At 40.7% G+C, this 17,836-nt stretch overlaps 1 protein-coding gene across 8 annotated transcripts in view; it reads right to left on the bottom strand.

Annotated features, from left to right (window-relative positions):
• nav2a (neuron navigator 2a) overlaps positions 1-17,836 on the bottom strand; it is a 174,675-nt gene that overhangs the window by 25,745 nt on the left and 131,094 nt on the right. For 6 of the 8 annotated variants that reach the window (XM_077564147.1, XM_077564148.1, XM_077564149.1 and 3 more), the window contains 7 exons: positions 8,923-9,052; positions 5,722-6,040; positions 4,608-5,286; positions 3,093-3,312; positions 2,266-2,564; positions 602-667; positions 202-246 (listed from right to left, as the gene is read on the bottom strand). In XM_077564147.1, the coding sequence (XP_077420273.1) occupies positions 202-246; positions 602-667; positions 2,266-2,564; positions 3,093-3,312; positions 4,608-5,286; positions 5,722-6,040; positions 8,923-9,052 (1,758 nt within the window). The remainder of the gene's footprint in view (positions 1-201; positions 247-601; positions 668-2,265; positions 2,565-3,092; positions 3,313-4,607; positions 5,287-5,721; positions 6,041-8,922; positions 9,053-17,836) is intronic. The other 2 variants (XM_077564145.1, XM_077564146.1) reach the window with 2 other exon arrangements.

The following is a 17,836-nucleotide window of genomic DNA, read 5'->3' as shown; positions in this document are numbered from 1 at the left end:
CTCTTTGCAGAAGCACAACACAACCATGTGGGTGCCAAGTGCCAAGTGCCAAACATAACATTTCAAAGCACCGAAAACAAACACAACTTGAGCACAAGCCCCCGAGCACTGAATGTAGACACAGAGAAACGGTACTGAAGACAAATTTGGCGAACTGGAGTGAAAAAGTGCAACATGTCCAGCAAGCAGGGGTGTCAGTACCTGAGTCCCTTCTTAGGCAGAGTGTTTCTACCACAGAGTGGCCCACTGTAGGAGAGAAACACTTCAGATGTTGGAGGAAAAAGAAACATGCAGCTGCTTCTGTCCAACTACTTCTACCTCATATTTTATCGCTATGGTTACCTAAAACTCTTTATTTCATCACGTGACTGTCACATAAAGAATGCGTTCTTACCACAAGGTGGCAGCATAGACACAATAAAAACTAGAGTAGACCACTAGACAAAAAGGCACAGACACAAACAGAAGCAGATCTGACAAATGACCACACAGAGCTGCAGACTTCCACTTCTACACTAGAAATCAACACAAATTCCTCCTTCTGCTGCTTTGAGTGTTGGTGCCTCACAACAAGCCTAACACCGCACACAGGTCCATTTACCTGTCCTGTTTCCGAGGCAGAGTGTTTCGGCTGAATTTAGGGCTAGCGGAGGGGGAAGAGAGGGGGCTGAGGGGGATTGGGGAAGAAAACGCACAACACACACACACACACAGAGAAAGAAAGTTTCAGACAATTAAGACCAAAAAAGATAATCCCTTTAGAAAACAATTCAGTTGGACAGGGAACTTAATGAGAACGCTGTGGGGAGAGGCTGATGTCACAACCTCAACGTTTTGTCTCCAGATGTTGACGAGTTCTCCGCTGACATACCTGACACGGAGCACATTCGACTTCCTCTTCAATGAGCACAATTACGTTACTGTATACACACCAAAGCACTTTGTCTCACAGCTGGGGTGCAGACAGAGGACAAAGGAAGTGCGACACTTCACTACTATAATTCTTAACTGGTTAAAAGGCTGGAAAACACATTTTGTTCCTTTACTTTAAGAAGTACAGTATGGAAATATGATGTTTGTAACATAAACCAGAGTAGATAAAAATCATGTTTGTATTTAAAGTTAGTTTACTTTAATTTATACCATTTAACTCTTTGACTGCCAAAAACGTTAAATAACGTTTAGTAAAATTCTATGGTGGAGTGCCAAAGACGTTAAAAGACGTTTGTTTCAAAACAGAGGTGAAACTAACCATTTTCTATTGTTGATTACTGAAAAACGGAATAAGGTAGACACAAACTTTTTTTTCTGATGAAAGATGAGAGTCCAATCTTTCATTTGGTAGTATGTGTGTTTCCATAGTCCAAACACATAATTTTCTGTGGACCTTGAAAGATCAGTCAAAAATGCTTAAATCGGCTGGCACCCACGGCATCCCTTTTCTGAAAACGTCTGGCAGTCAAAGAGTTAATGCCATGACTGATTTGTGTATAACTATTGCATTACATTGAATGCTATTTTATTATGTTGGTAGCTATGTGAGAATGTCAATGCTAGTGTACTCTACAGCCCTTTTCACACTGCACTTGCTCAATGGGAAAGGGTCACACAGCAACTCAGAATGACCGGTTGCCAGCGTCGACCATATTTGGAAATGTTGACGTAACAGCCAACCAGGAAGTAAAAACAAAGATTTTGCTTAGACAAATAATTCCGGCAAAATAACACTAAATCATTCTGCCAGCTCCTCTTTAGTCTGACGTCAGGATTGCGCCGCTGTAAAAAAAGAACATTTTCACTCCATTCCGTGACCCCCGCCCCTCACCACATATACAATTGAATTGGTTTGATACCAGTGCACTGCGCCCTTCTAGATGCAGTGTGGAAAGGGCTTAATGGTCAAGAATGAGCGAATCCTGTGTTCTTTGTGAGGACTTCAAATAATTGTGGTACTGTAAAAAGCACAATACCCTTTGTTTGGATGAACAAGTATTACTACGAGACATTTTGTTACTTACACACCCTGAAAATGAAATATCATTATATCAATATAATAATAATAATAATAATAATAATAATAATAATGGTAATAATAAATAATATTAAATAATAAATAAAATAAATAAATTAATAATATATTTCTAATAATAATTATAATAATAATAATAAATTAAAAATAAATAAATAAATAATATAGTATATATAAAATGAAAACAGAAAAGGGTATGCTTTTGTAAATGCGCCCTAAAAATATATCCCTCTCACCTTTCCGACATGCCCGTCTTGACGCTGCCAGTGCGGCCCAAGGCGGACAGCATGTCCTCCCTGTGGGTCCCGTGGCCTCCTCCTCCTCCTCCTCCTGCTCCGGCACTGCCCAGGCTCATGTCAATGGACTCGCTGCTAGTGTGCATGCTGCTGACCGAGGGGTAGCCCACGCTCCCTGTTCCGCCGTGCCCACCCAGCGTGCTCTCCCTGCTCTGGGCGGACGAGCTGCTGAATGTTGTGCCCCACGTCAGACTGTTGGACGGGCCAGTGGAGGAGTAGACTGAACCTGGACTGGAGGCCTGTGGCAGGACAAAGATTGTGTCAATCACTCTTAAGAAAATAGTAGGGCCTAGTAAACATGAATGTTTCAGTTATTTTTGGTTTTGATGATTTAGGGGTTTACTATTTGAAATGTAGGGATTAAAAGTGTTAAACATTTAATGAATAAACAAAAGCCTCCACACCCAAAACCAGACGCTTGCTGATGTTGTCACTTTATGATTCATGCAACTTCTGATGAAGCCTTATGAATCATGTTAGAATATTACAAAAGATGCATGCACATACTTGTCTCTTATACCTTCAGGCAGTCACATCAACGCCTACAATTTCATCTACAGTCATACGCAATGCACCTTTGGAGATCATGTGACCAAACCCGGAAAACAGGTTCGCGGACTTCCTGTGTATACCCGCAATAACTAGCATGATTGAGGAACTTGAAACAAATAAATAAATACATTATTTATTTATGTATTCATTATTTTAGAAAAAAATCTTGAAGAACTTCCTTAAAAAAAAAAAAAGCTTTATTGTTGGCGTCTCACCTGTTCACTACCCAGCGTGCCTGTGCCAGACCCAAGCACTCTGCCCCCAAACATTGGGCTGATGGTGTCACTGTCCACGCCTCCCAGCCCGCCATCAGAGGACTCGACCATGTTGGTTACATGATTTATGGTAGCATGTGGGTTGGAGATAACAGTGGAGTTCTTCATGTTGTCTGCCGTGGTGACCGGAGCCTGTTTGCTGGTCTTCCCGCCAAACAACCTGTGGTGAAATCAAGTGTACATGTGTAGAGAGAAATGTCAGTTGGAATAGGGCTAATTAATGGTCCTAGTCTATAAATACTGGAGGGGGCCACAATTTTTCATCAGTGCTACTGATAGTTCTCTTACTAAAATATTTTTTTCATAATATTGTACATTTCTCAATGCACGTATAAAAGAGACACTATCATAACCCAACATTAATATTCTGAAAAAAAAAACTGGCACATTTTCCACTTTAATTTGCCATTGCAAATTTGTCCGTTTTTTCTCGAAATATTACCCCTCCCCCCTCTGGAATATTACCCCCGTCGTACTCTTGCACCAAATCTGCCATTCAAAGATGGCACAAAGATATCAAACAAGACACCAAGGTGAAAGTGCAAGAAATCATTTTCTACATTATTTCACAAAGGTAAACAACAGTCAAAATGTTAATATTATTGAGGTGCCATGTTTGTCCTGCATATTATTCCAAATCCACAAAAAATATTAGGCCTACTCATGTTCTAGTATAGAGTAGTATAAGACCTGGTGTAAGCCATGTCTGCCATCTAGTGGTGAATGGTATTCTTACAATTTAAAAGTACAGTAAATACCTGCCTGCTCGCAGTTCGGCACCACAGATTAGCATATTCACAGATTAATCCCCTCCAATTATTATATATATATATATTTTTTATCAGCATTTCTTAGGGGGAGGAGTTAAAAAAAATTTGAGGCGGAGAATTAATCAAGGAGACCCTGAGAGTGTGGCTGCAGGTCGCATGTGGCTCCGGGCCGCCAGTAGCCCTTCCCTATTCTAGTCAATATCAATGAGCTGAACTGGATTTGAAACCTTTCTTGTCCACTCACTAGTAAGCCAATTAAATGAATCCCAGCCAACACGCATAATAACTCTCTCCTGTTTGTGCTAATCCTGGTTTAGAGTTAACTGCAGGCTACGAGGAGTGGAGTTGTGACGGGAAAGAACAGACGCACGCAGCCTCTTTGAAGAGTTATCACCTCCTGACATTAATGAGGGCAAACAGCGTTGAAGTAAAACTCCCATTGGCCCGGCACGACGCCCTCCTCGGACCCATCGCCAAGACTGTGTAGGTTTGGAAGCTGATCACTTGAGCTCAAATTGAGCCTCTGATTTACAATGACCTCAGTTGACCTCAGTGGGAGAGTGCGAGGACTTATAAAACATGCCCACATGTTTTGATTATTACTCAACGCTTCAATGGCAGGCACACAAGTAGAACCCGCTTAGTGTGTAGGCAGGCAAGATGACTGGTTTGCGTATGTGCTAACCTGCGTAGTGTCGGCGAGGAAACCTGCTGTCTTCCTGTAAGGGGAACAGTCGCTGATCCTCCACTTCTGAAGTTGTCAACATCTGAGACGCCTTTCTCCCGATCGGTCTGATTGGCCAGCAGACATGCGGAACCGTTGGCCTTGGCGATGCTGATTGCATTTTTCCCATGCAATGTGACTGACAGCACGGCGGCTTCAATGCTGCTGGTGGACGAGCGGTTTCCATTTCGGGCGGCCGACCCCGAGCGCCCGGGCCTCGGGAGGCTGCGGTACTGAAGGGTGGAGCGTGCGCTCGCAGCGAGGAAGCCATCATCGTGGTGCCCTAGCAGCATCCCCCCATCATGCCCACCTGCCTTCAATCCAACCAGTGAGCGTACACCAGATTTTGGAATTTTCCCCAGAGTGGCTGAGCCGCTGGTAACGGTGGCGCCGCTGGCGGTTACCATGGCTACCATGCCATGGCTCTGTTTCTTGAAGCCAAATGTGCTTGTTGGTGCGCGGGAGGCATGCGTCTGGGGCTCTGAAAGGGTGTGTGTGAGCGAGCTGGGTGTGGATGTGTGGCTGGTAGACAGTGATTGTTTCTTTGCTTCATCCGCTGCGTCAGAGGGCGAGCGGTTAAGGCCGTTAGAACGTGGAGAGGGACGCCCCTTTTCTGAAACCTTGACATCATCTGTTTTACCTGAAAGACATACAGTACAAAACATAAGATGGCTCACATTGAGTCACGCCCACATCTATCTATCTATCTATCTATCTATCTATCTATCTATCTATCTCCAAGCTAGCAAGCTAGCTAGCTACTGTATCAGCTAGCTAGTTTTGTGTGCTCAGTTTGCATTGGATGTTGGCTTTTGAATTAATAAGGAAAGCAAAAAAAAATACTGTATCTAGCTAGCTAGCCAGTTAGCTATGGCGCTATCTATATCTATATCTCTTTCTGTCTGTCTGTCTCTCTGTCCGTCCAGCTACCTACGATAGATAGATAGATAGATAGATAGATAGATAGATAGATAGATAGATAGATAGATAGATAGATAGATAGATAGATAGATAGATAGATAGATAGATAGATGGATAGCCACATGACTACCATTTTAAAAATCAAGTACGTTACCTGAACTGTGGCTCTTGACAGTGGCAGAGCTTGTGGAGCATGTGCTACTTGTGCTTTTGGTCCGGGGGGGTGTCACCCCCACTTGTGTGCTCATGCCCCTCCTCCAGGAACCAGTGTGGGACACAGAGGTGGTTTTTCTCCCAGATCCGCCCTTGTCTGACTCATCGGATATGTCAGAGGGGTTTCGACGGCTCCACTTGGAGCCCGGCTCCATTTTGACCCCGCTGTCCGACCCTCCGTCTGGCCTCTTCACCTCGTCTCCTGACCAGGCCTGGTGCACCGCTGCCGACACCGAGTGCTTCTCAGCATCTGTCACAGGCTGACAACACACGCATATACAGCATGTCAGATTTAACACTTCTGCTGAACACTTCCTTAACTCTTTGACTGCCAGACGTTTTCAGAAAAGGGATGCCGTGGGTGCCAGCCGATTTAAGCATTTTGACTGATCTTTCAAGGTCCACAGAAAATGATGTGTTTGGACTATGGAAACACACATACTACCAAATGAAAGATTGGACTCTCATCTTTCATCAGAAAAAAAAGTTTGTTTCTACCTTATTCCGTCTTTCAGTAATCAACAATAGAAAATGGTTAGTTTCACCTCTGTTTTGAAACAAACGTCTTTTAACGTCTTTGGCACTCCATAGGATTTTACTAAACGTTATTTAACGTTTTTGGCAGTCAAAGAGTTAAGATGGAGGCGAGGAATACAAAAACACAAGGTTTTCTGAATTCAAGGTGAAGAGAGCCAGATTTGATGAAGAGGCTACTCATTTTAAATCTCAACTTTCCATCAAGAGTAAAGAGTAGCCATGTGTAATAACAGCCAATCCTAATTTAAAAATAAGACTAGAGAGGTCTTTTATAAATGATTTCAAAAGTACCATCAGAGAAATAAAAGCTCAAACTTGAATCTTTCAATTAGCAACACATGTCAAGCCAATTTGGTTTTCTGAGTGAGTCATTTAAAGTGGTCACCGGAGGCAATGATCAATGTACAGGAGTTGATTACGCTCATGTTTACAACATCACGTTTGTTTGGTTTTCAAAACCTACGAAAAGAAGGTGAGTCAGTGCTAGACTAGAAATGTCATCCAACTTGACCAAAGTTGGCCCCTTCGCGGCAGTCTTTAAGTCGGGCACTAAATTACTGCTGTTGGAATGACAGCTGCTTTCAAGCTGCTCCTGCAGTTGCCAAGGCAACGCTACGAAAAAGCAGTAGGTTGCTCCGTTAAAAGACTATTAAAAACACACCGTGCACGGCATGCAGCCAATGTGAAATACGTATTTCCAGATGATGCCGACTACATCAACCTGCCCCGAATACTTTGATGCTCCTTCTTGCTTTCACTTCAAAGCCTTGAGCTATGCAACAGTAAATGCACTTTGCATGTCCATAGGGTCTTTTTTTTCAATGCGTTCTGTGAACCAAAGTGGTTACTAATAATGTTATTATTAATGAAAGTTATTATGGGTGTCAACATGAGTGCATTAATTTTGAGTTAATTCAAAGTTCCTTTAACACCACTATTTTTTGTTCCTCAACCCTTGAGTGACTTTTGTTTATGTATTTATTTTTTACAATTCTTTATTTTACTCTCTTCCAAGTGTGAATATTACTCTAAAACTGAGTCTATTCGGTCCCACTCTAAATAAGAGTCAAATTTACCCGACAACTTTGAAAATTGCTCTTAAAATAAAATCCCCCCTCCCCCCTGTTTTATATATGATTGTATTTTGTTAGCGGCACCTCTGCTGTTTTGACAAAACATCTAATGAATTTGACTTGCAGTGCTCACAGAATGCCAAAGAGACGATGCATTGTGGGTGCAAGGACTACTTCTATGACATAGAAATTGGATTTTGACACAGAGATAAGCCGTTTTGGGAGAGATAGGAGCTTTTGCAAATGATCCATGGTGTTGTGCAAAATCATCCAAGTTACTTTTGGCAAAGGCACTAAGTGAATGCAGATGGGCCAAAGCAATTGAGAAGGATCTTTGCAGTACTGACTCTTTGTTTGGGAAAGGAACTTGCAATGAAGCATGTGTGACCAGTTTTGGGATGCATATGTGCTTTTGTTAATGAACTGAACACTTGAAGTCTGTTTGGCTAAATGAGCTTGCAGTTTTGAAAATGTCATCTCAGTTTCAAGAAATGTGCCAAACCTATGGAGAAAAACTGAAAAGAAAAATGCACTGAACTGTCACCAATGTCTTACAAATGCAATTATGCCATATAGTGGCAGAAAATTGACCTCAACACAAATCAATATCAGTAGGCCTAGAATACATCTTTTTAATTTTAACTAAATTTTATAAATTATTCTGAACGTACTCTTTCAATGAAATAAAGATGCAGCCATATTTCTATTAGTTTAACATTTCCCCCCCCATTTTTATGTTAACAAGAGTATGAAACTTAGAAAAAAAATATTTAACTGTACACTTTATAATGGATATAAAATTTGCAATTAATCGTGAGTTAACTATTGAAGTTATGCGATTAATTATGATTAACTCATTCACTGCCATTGACGACTATAGATGTCAAAAATTCATTTTAACTATTTCTATTAGTTAAACATTTTTTCCCACTTTTATTAACAAGAGTATGAAAACCTAGAGTTTTTGTTTGTTGTATTAGAACAAATATAACATTTGTGATTTATCGTGAGTTAACTAGTGAAGCCATGCGATTTAATTATTAATTATTTATTTATTTAATATTTTTTAATAATCTTTTCTTTAAAAAAAAGATTATTAAATTAAAAAAATTGTTATGTTTAAAAAAAGAAAAGATGATTAAAAATTCATCAGGCAATTACAATTTGTAATCGTAATTAATCGCATGACTTCCCTAGTTAACTCACGATTAATCACAAATTTTACATCTGTTCTAAATGTACCAAAAAATATTTTCTAGGTTTCCATACTCTTGTTAACAAAAATGAAAAAAAAAGTTAAACTAATAGAAATAGCTCAAATGAATTTATGACGTCTACAGCTGTCAATGGCAGTGAATGAGTTAAAAATGTTACTCGCCTGACACCCCTAGTTTTAAATGCTTTATGTCAATAGTTCATCAATGGAATTAATTAAAAAGGGGAATGCACAGGAACCATGCAGGATGCAGCAAGACACTCGCAGTTGAAACTTTAAATCATTCCTATCAAATATTTGTCTAATCTGAAGTTACCTGTGTGCTGAGGCCCTTGCGCTGTGCCGCAGGTGTGTTGGCGTAGGAGGAGATGGAGGAGCTGGTGTTGATGTCATCTGTGTCGATGTTGTCGCTGATGCCGCTGCTCACCGAGCTGCTGTCATCCCAACTGGACAGAGCACACACAAGAAATGGAAATACAAACAAGAACCGTATTTCTAACAAATCCGACTAGGTTGGAAGACGATCCTCCTCTCAGATGTTGACGGCAGATGTCAACATTACGCACCTGACCCGTTTTTAGAGAGCCATTTTAAAGAGCATCTACAGAAAAGTGGAGAAGAGCCATTTGTGTATTCATGAATTCCTAATCTAACATTTTCAGCCATGCAACAATTGCAAATCAGGAGGGGGGAAAAGAATCTGGTCTGTCGGACTGCCCGGAGTTTCTTTCTTCTTTCTTTGTTTGCAATCTAAATGACCTCCGCTTGGGTGCGCACACACACACAAAATCATGCACAGTGGCTGAATAGGGTTGTCTATCACATGAACAAAGGCTCAGTGGAAGGGTGACATCATGGTGTGTGCGTGTTTGGGGGTGTGACAAACTCAAACAGACCCATCTGAACAGAGCAAACACGCAAGGAGTTGATGCAGAATAAATGCATACATTTGGAAGTGTGTGCGTGTGTTGGTATTAGCTGGGATTCAGTGGGGAACAGGAAGTCCGGGTGGGTGGCAAACATGACTTTGAAAGAATCAGAGGGAGGCCGATGATGATGGCCACTGAATAGTTGTCTGCTCCAGAAAACACACACACATGCAATTTCAATTTGCAATTCAAACCTCCACAGCACATTCATATTAGGGTTTCAATGAATAGTTAAGTTGTTGTTGTTTTTTTTAATTAGCGAATGAATCAGATACAAAAAATCCATTCCTTTATTTGAAGACACATGATTTCAAATTGACAGTGCAGAAAATCCACAAACTGATTATGAATTAGTTACTGATTTGATCTGTAACATGTCAGAAAATGTGCAAAAATGTTGATCGGTGTTAATTAAAAGTAAAATCAAATGTTTACAAATGTTTTATTTGGGATATTTGTTGGTTATTTTGTTTATAAAACACAAAAGAGAGGCTAAAATCAGGGGATTTGGACAAATATAAGCTAACGTGATTATTGAAATAGTTGATTAATTTGATGATTAATTATTAGAAGTATAATCAACTAATTTGACCTCTAACCTCACCTCTAATATATATATATATATATATATATATATATATATATATATATATATATATGTGTATATATATTAGTGTTGTCAAAGTTAAAGCGTTAACTAATTAATCAACCACAAAAAATGATCACATTAATCATGTATTAACGCAGATGACTAATTATGTCCACAGATGATCCTTTAGCGTGACAGCGGATGGTTACTTTAAAGGTAGCACAAGTTGTGTTTGAGCAATCAACATAACTACTTGCATTAAAGTAAAGCATTTAATACATTTTTTGTAACAAACTTGTGTAACAAATTTAGCTAGCGCGGCTTATAGTCAGGTGCGCCTTACAGTCCAGAAATTACTGTAATCGCGATTAATCGCTTAATTAAAAAGGCTTTTTTTTTTTTTAAATCAACATTTTTTGCCCGCCAAATTTAAAAGAGCACCTGTTATGTGTTAATTTGTTTGACATTTAATGTTATAAGGGCGTCTTTAACTTAAAACATTTTTTATCTACTGCACATGCTCATCCTCCTCTTTTTCTAATCAGTTAATTACTTGCATAATTTAAAATGGAAAAAATGTCACCAATGTTTTGACATGAACAAATATTCATCCGCAAAAATTTATTAAATGTTTTACTATATATATATATATATATATATATATATATATATATATATATATATATATATATATATATATATATATATATATATATATATATATATATATATATATATATATAATGACTTTTATGACAAGTATGCTATGTGGCCAACGGTATTATTTACCATTATTTCATTGGCAGAATGAAAGCATAGAGAATCACTAACACAACACAGTAAATCACAAAGCAGCAGAGCAGCAATTCAACAACCTTTGGAGTTGCAGGCTAAAAGGTGCTTGGAGATTTCGAGCCACCACAGCAGCCACGGGGGGAAAGTCCCACACAGCAGAATGAAAGAAAAACATACACATAAAGAGCCATACAGATCTAAAGACTTCCTGAACAAGCCCGAATCAAAGTCATGGCTAAAAAGGCGTTCCGGCTACAAATGACTACAAGTCTTCAATTGAAGTGTACAGGACGCACTCACACATCTACCTGTTTGGGGTGCCTTGGTTGCCGTGGGAACCAGAATGCTGCAGGAAAACGTCAAGCTGGACCGAATGCTTCATGACTCCATGCCTCTGAGAGCCAAAAGTCTCACACGCTCTCCCTGAGCTCTTCTCAGTGTCTCTCGCTCGCCCTCTCTCACCTTGGCTGCGTTCCTAGATGGCGCTCCTTTGTCACTTGCTGCACTGATGCTTCATCCCTCGGGTACTGTTTGTCTCTCTGGACTATCAGGGAGAGACTGAGGTAGGGGTGGGGGGGGGGGGGGGGGACAGAGAGAGGAAGGACCAGCCCTGCCGCTGGTAACACGAGCCTCCCCCGGGTCTGTTAACCGGTTCACCGCTGAGGTCGCGCCACTAATAGAGAACCCCGACGCACGCACACAAACACGGCCCGAGCCCGGAATAAGCCGCTTCAGCCAAATTCAAATCAGACGGCAACACAAGTCAAAGCCGCATGATCACAGAGTGAAACTGAAGGACAATCCTCATCCCACTGTTGCCTCACTGCACTTTCCTGCTATGGTTTATGTGTGTGTGTTCAACTGTGCAATTTCCCAGACAGATCCACCCCTGACATCTCTAATTAGAGATGGGAGTAAACGGCGTGGCCCAGCCCACAGCCTCCTGCTGGCGACGCTCGCCGCCAGTTGACAAGCAACCAAGCTCTTTACGGCCAATCGCGGGAGACCCGGGCATTAACTGCAAGCTGCTACTGGGAGCGAGAACCACTGGGAAGAAGAGCACATGCCCTTATTGCTTTTCCATTTCATGAATTAAATGCACGTTTCCCCAAATACCCAAAACTAATTATAATTCTGTGTAAAGGGGAAGTAGGAAAAAGCAAGTCTTTTTTTATTTATTTTTTTGACAATATGTTTTATGCGCCCCCACATTCAGATTAATATTGTGCTTGAGGAAATGACTTAATAGGGCTGGGTTGAAAAAAAAATACAATCGAATAATTGATATTGAATCAATTTTCCTTTTCGAGCGTGATAATGATTCATAAAACCATAAATAGATTATTTTAATATCTCTTTTTTCCTATAAATGAACAAGAAAATAGATTTTTTAAGGCCGAATTGTTACTGTTTTCTTGAAATTTACTGTTCCAATGAATTTAAAAGTATTTACTCACATTTATGAAAGACCTGTCTTATTGTACTTTTTGGACAATTCAGATTTTTTTATTTATATTTACAATTTATATTTACAATCATTATGAATACATTTTCATTTCATACATACTGATGTCAATGTTTGTGGTTAGAACATGTTATTTTCATTAATCGATAAATCATTTAACCACTTGCTGCCTCTACAAAATTTCATTGTGGAGTTTTTTTTTTTTTTTGTAATTATCCATGTCATTGATATTTAAGAAGAATTGATGTTCCATAATTAATCAATATCGAATTGAATCGATAGAAGAAATTTGAATCGATATCAGCCTTATGAATTAAGCATCAAAATCCACCTATTTTTAGCCATTTCAGGGGGCGGCCATTTTTGCTACTGGTTGACGACAGAAAATGACAACACAGTGCCTAATGTTGCATTCGAGGAAGGTCGGAAGTCAAATTTATCCGCGTTGGCTTTTCCAAATTCTGACCTGAAAGTGTCCGTGGTGAAAGTAAACAAACAAAATGGCGGATAGTGATAAATTGTTTTTTCGTTTTGATCCTCAAAACACATTTTGGCCTACAGCAAACTTGCTTTCTCGCCATTTTGCTTCATTTATTTTATTTTATTTTAACTTTAAAATGGCGTGACTCATGTGGGAAATTAATAAAAAAGAAGGTGCTATGGACGAGGCACGGGTGCCGTAAAGTCGAAACGACGTAGCTTGAGGACTTTTTTATACGTTAAGTATGTTTTTTTTATGCAAGTGCATACAGAAGGCTTTTAGAGAAGTGTCTTAAAGCAATGGTAGTTATTACAAAAAACGGTCAGCAGGTGGCAGGAGAGTATAAGAGATCAGCTAGGGCTATGTTGCAACAAGCTCTTTTCCCCAGTGTTTTTAACAGGAATGTGATAAATGATGAAACGTAGCTATATTCTAATGCGGAACGGAAACAGATAGAAATATACTTTTCTCTCCTGTTGAAAGAAGAGACTTTCCATGTTTTTATAGCAATACAATACAATATTGTGTGGATCGGGAGCGAAGGGGGTTGCTTCAGTGAAAATGGCTGCGAGTGAATGAGTTAATGTAGTGGAGAATGTAAACGGCTGATCGGACGCCTTTGTGAATGAACTGCAATTTCTTAGTTGTAATTATTTAGATTGTTAAAACATAATTCAATGTTCCTACCAGAATGACAGAAGTTAAAAATTCTAATAGAAGCTTGTAAAAGAGCAAAGAATTGGAGGACGAGGAGTTTCAAATTTCAAATCAATGTCTCTATTTAGAGAGCGTTGTTTTCCCCCATGGGTCAGAGTTCAGGGGACAAACCTTGAAGTGACGAGCAGAGTGGGGGAGGCCGAACGTCAGCCAATAGGAGTGCCATCGTGCGTTCTGAGAAAAAGACTGTTTGCTTAACTTTTTTTGGTATGTTTGTGTCCCTACAGGCTGTGGCCGGTTGGTCAGCACTGACGCATTGTAACCCCCCTCCTGAAAAACCTTGTCTGAGTCTGGCACATGCACACGGGAACTCTGCAGGCCCAAATATGCACGCGGCCACAACAGAGCTGCAGACCAGAAGTAAGGGGATTTCCTGTGTTGGAGAGGCATCTGCAGGTCCAAACCCTGCAGCTGGCCTGTACCACCCCAAAATCATCATCCCTCTAACCCTTGGACGGAAGGACCGAGAGTACAGACCAAACGTCCACCAAAGCGTATTAGTTTCAGGTGAGACATGAGACGAGGGATTTTCAACCATTCATTTTTCTATCCTCATTATGGTTCATCCTAGCTGACGTTGGGCAAGAGGCAGGGTACACCTTGGACTGGTTGCCAGCCAATGGTTGACAGTCTGTCAATCTGTCAATGACGGACGGCCGTTTTGTTGACGACGACGGGAAACTACGAAAAATTTATGTAATTAGCATTGCCGGAAGTGGGTTTTCATCCGTCATCATCAATAACCGGGTCAGTACCAAAGGACCTTCTCAGTATGTCAATGAGTACCGGCTAAACTAGTACCAGGTATGCTAACTTCCTTGCACACCGCTCTCCAAGCCTTCCTTCTGTCTCAAAACAGAAAGCTAGCCATAGCCATGATGTAGCTTTCAGGTAACTACAGACGGAAGTGGCTTTACATCTGTCAATGTCATCATCAATAACCGGGTCAGTAGCAAAGGACCTTCTCAGTCTGTCAATGAGTACCGGCTAAACAAGTACCAGGTATGCTAACTTCCTTGCACACCATTCTCCAAGCCTTCCTTCTGTCTCAAAACAGAAAGCTAGCCATAGCCCTGATGTAGCTTTCAGGTAACTACAGATGGAAGTGGGTTTACATCTGTCAATGTCATCATCAATAACCGGGTCAATACCAAAGGACCTTCTCGGTCTGTCAATGAGTACCGGCTTAACAAGTAAATATGAACTTACCAGGTATGCTAACTTCCTTGCACACCGTTCTCCAAGCCTTCCTTCTGTCTCAAAACTGAAAGCTAGCCATAGCCATGATGTAGCTTTCAGGTAACTACAGACGGAAGTGGCTTTACATCTGTCAATGTCATCATCAATAACCGGGTCAGTAGCAAAGGACCTTCTCAGTCTGTCAATGAGTACCGGCTAAACAAGTACCAGGTATGCTAACTTCCTTGCACACCGTTCTCCAAGCCTTCCTTCTGTCTCAAAACAGAAAGCTAGCCATAGCCCTGATGTAGCTTTCAGGTAACTACAGATGGAAGTGGGTTTACATCTGTCAATGTCATCATCAATAACCGGGTCAATACCAAAGGACCTTCTCGGTCTGTCAATGAGTACCGGCTTAACAAGTAAATATGAACTTACCAGGTATGCTAACTTCCTTGCACACCGTTCTCCAAGCCTTCCTTCTGTCTCAAAACTGAAAGCTAGCCATAGCCATGATGTAGCTTTCAGGTAACTACAGACGGAAGTGGGTTTTCATCCGTCAATGTCATCATCAATAACCGGGTCAGTACCAAAGGACCTTCTCAGTCTGTCAATGAGTACCGGCTAAACTAGTACCAGGTATGCTAACTTCCTTGCACACCGTTCTCCAAGCCTTCCGTCTGTCTCAAAACTGAAAGCGAGCCATAGCCATGATGTAGCTATCAGGTAACTACAGACGGCGATGATGTTCTCCTCCTGTTGTAAATTCCTCGTTATGCAAGCATTAGTTTACATCAGGCATGTTGTTAGACAGCTAAGGGGTTCTTCGGTGCGCCATTTTATATCAGGCAGATTAAAAAAGCTAAGGAGTTCTAAAAAGGGGAAGCATTGAGTCCATTGGCTGATGACAGTAGGCCGTTTAAAAAAGTTGACGGATTGACAATGACGGTAGGGTTGGGTTTATTATCTAATAATTGCTAGAGAATCAATTTACATTTCCGAGCCTGATATTTTTTTCCCCATAAATTTATAAAAAAATATAATATAAAATGTTGACGATTGCCGCAAAACGGATGGCGTCGGACGCTCAAAATTCATTGACGCACCCACCTCTGCTTATTACATTTTTAATTTCTCCCACTTGTGGACTTTGCGCTTTGCAATTGCATACACGGTAGGAGTAGCTTCAAGAGGCAAGAACGGGGCGGCTGAGATGGGACCCGGCACATTCTGGGCCTGCGACCAGGAGGCGTGTGGAATGAAAATGGCACAGACGTCCCTGCACTGACGAGAAATGACATGATTGGACTTTGCACTCGGGAATGTTTACTCCTATTGTCTCCCTGTCTCTTAGAAGAAAACATTTGCTATTTGCATTCATGAGATCGATCAAAGTCCCGAGACCCTCCCGGTCGCTTCCCTCTCTCGCAGACTTCCTCCTGTGTCTTTTGCGTTTGCTCTGTTTGATGTGTCAACACGCTCGCAATTCAAGCGACTCACCCGGATCCGCACTATAAACAAACTCTTCACACGTGATGTGCAAAACCGAAAAAAACACGCACAACACAAAAGGGACATTTAAAAAAAAAAAAAAAGCCAACTGGTAATAATCAGGAATTCTTTACGCGCACACATATTAATCGTGTAACTCAAAACATTCAAATGTCAGTGCTAGAATGGAGTAGCGTCCAGAGCTGCACATCTGTGATCCATAGTTTTGGCACTCCTGAGGGCCGAATAATAAATAAGCAGTTGCACTGCTGGGTAGCTACAAGATAAAAACAAACTTCTTTCTTTCATGCTCATCTGCTTTCCATGGGCCACAATTTAAAAACTTTTCCCACTCTACTATGGATTCAAATGTCTTAACAATTTAAGCAATATGTGGAAATCCATTTAAATCCAAACTATTCTTTGCCTTTGCTCTCCTTCTTGTTCTGCATTTACTTGTTGGTGACCTGGTTCCGATTCTGGCCGGACCATAGACTTGGAAGCCAACCTCTGAACTCTGGGCTTGCCTTCAAGCACTCAACTCTGTGTTGGATGTTCCTATTAAAGAGGTAAGAGATCTGTTCCGAACATTCAGACAACCACAGCGACCATAAAGCACATTTCAGTAAAGATTTTGTCTCATCTGATAATGAAAAGATAAGAAAAGTAAAGATGCAGATAATGCCAATCCTTTAGTTCTACGCTAAAACGCAAAGCAATGAAATGATAGCCTTGTGCTCGGTCTCAGTCTTATTGTGGTTTGAGTGGGTGTTTGGGAGAACAACGTTTGACCTGGCAGCCTGCACTGAAATCCATATCTCGAAGAAGACGAGGTCGTAGCGCCTCCGACACACACATCAACATGCAGCTTGTTTAAAAAAAAAAGCTTGTGTTTGTGTTGGTACAACGAAATGCGAGCAAACAGCAAACAATGAGAAGGGCGTGGCCATTCATATCAGAGCAAATATTAACACTCAATGACGTAGAGTTGACCAATGTACAAATTTGAAAAAGGGCATTAATCTGCAATGACTTGAATAGTCATTGCAATAAGTCACACTAGTGCGTCATCATCAATGTGAACACTTAGAGCAAATACTGCAACAACCCAGCAGATCCTTTTCACTGAGGAATATTACATTTGATTTATTCTGGTCTGATAGCGTGATACGAGCTTGCATTGAGACATCAGGCAAATGGAAATCTATTGACCCAGATATGTACACAAGACAACATGTAAGACCTTGGGGCCGTTTTTAATCAACAACTAAGTAATCTGAGGTTTTAAAATGGAAAGACCTAGAGTGGTAACCCAACAATGACTAACCCATTAACCATTATTGACCAAACATTCCTGGTATTTGAAAGTACTCTAAAAGCTGTTGGGTCAAAAGTTACCCAATTATGGATAAAAAATTCACTTTAGGGTTCAATTTGACCCAGCTTTCTGGGTTGTTTTATATGAAATGACCCAATTTATAACCTAAAGTTGGGTCAAATTAACCCAAGTAGTGGATCTGATCCAGCTTTATGGGTTGCTATATACAAAATGACTTCTTTTTTTTAACCCAAAGTTGGATCAAA

The sequence above is a fragment of the Vanacampus margaritifer genome, chromosome 4 (assembly GCF_051991255.1).
Source record: "Vanacampus margaritifer isolate UIUO_Vmar chromosome 4, RoL_Vmar_1.0, whole genome shotgun sequence".
Classification (NCBI taxonomy): Eukaryota; Metazoa; Chordata; class Actinopteri; order Syngnathiformes; family Syngnathidae; genus Vanacampus; species Vanacampus margaritifer.
Note: the sequence above shows the minus strand (reverse complement) of the source record. Positions and strands in the feature narration are given on the sequence as shown.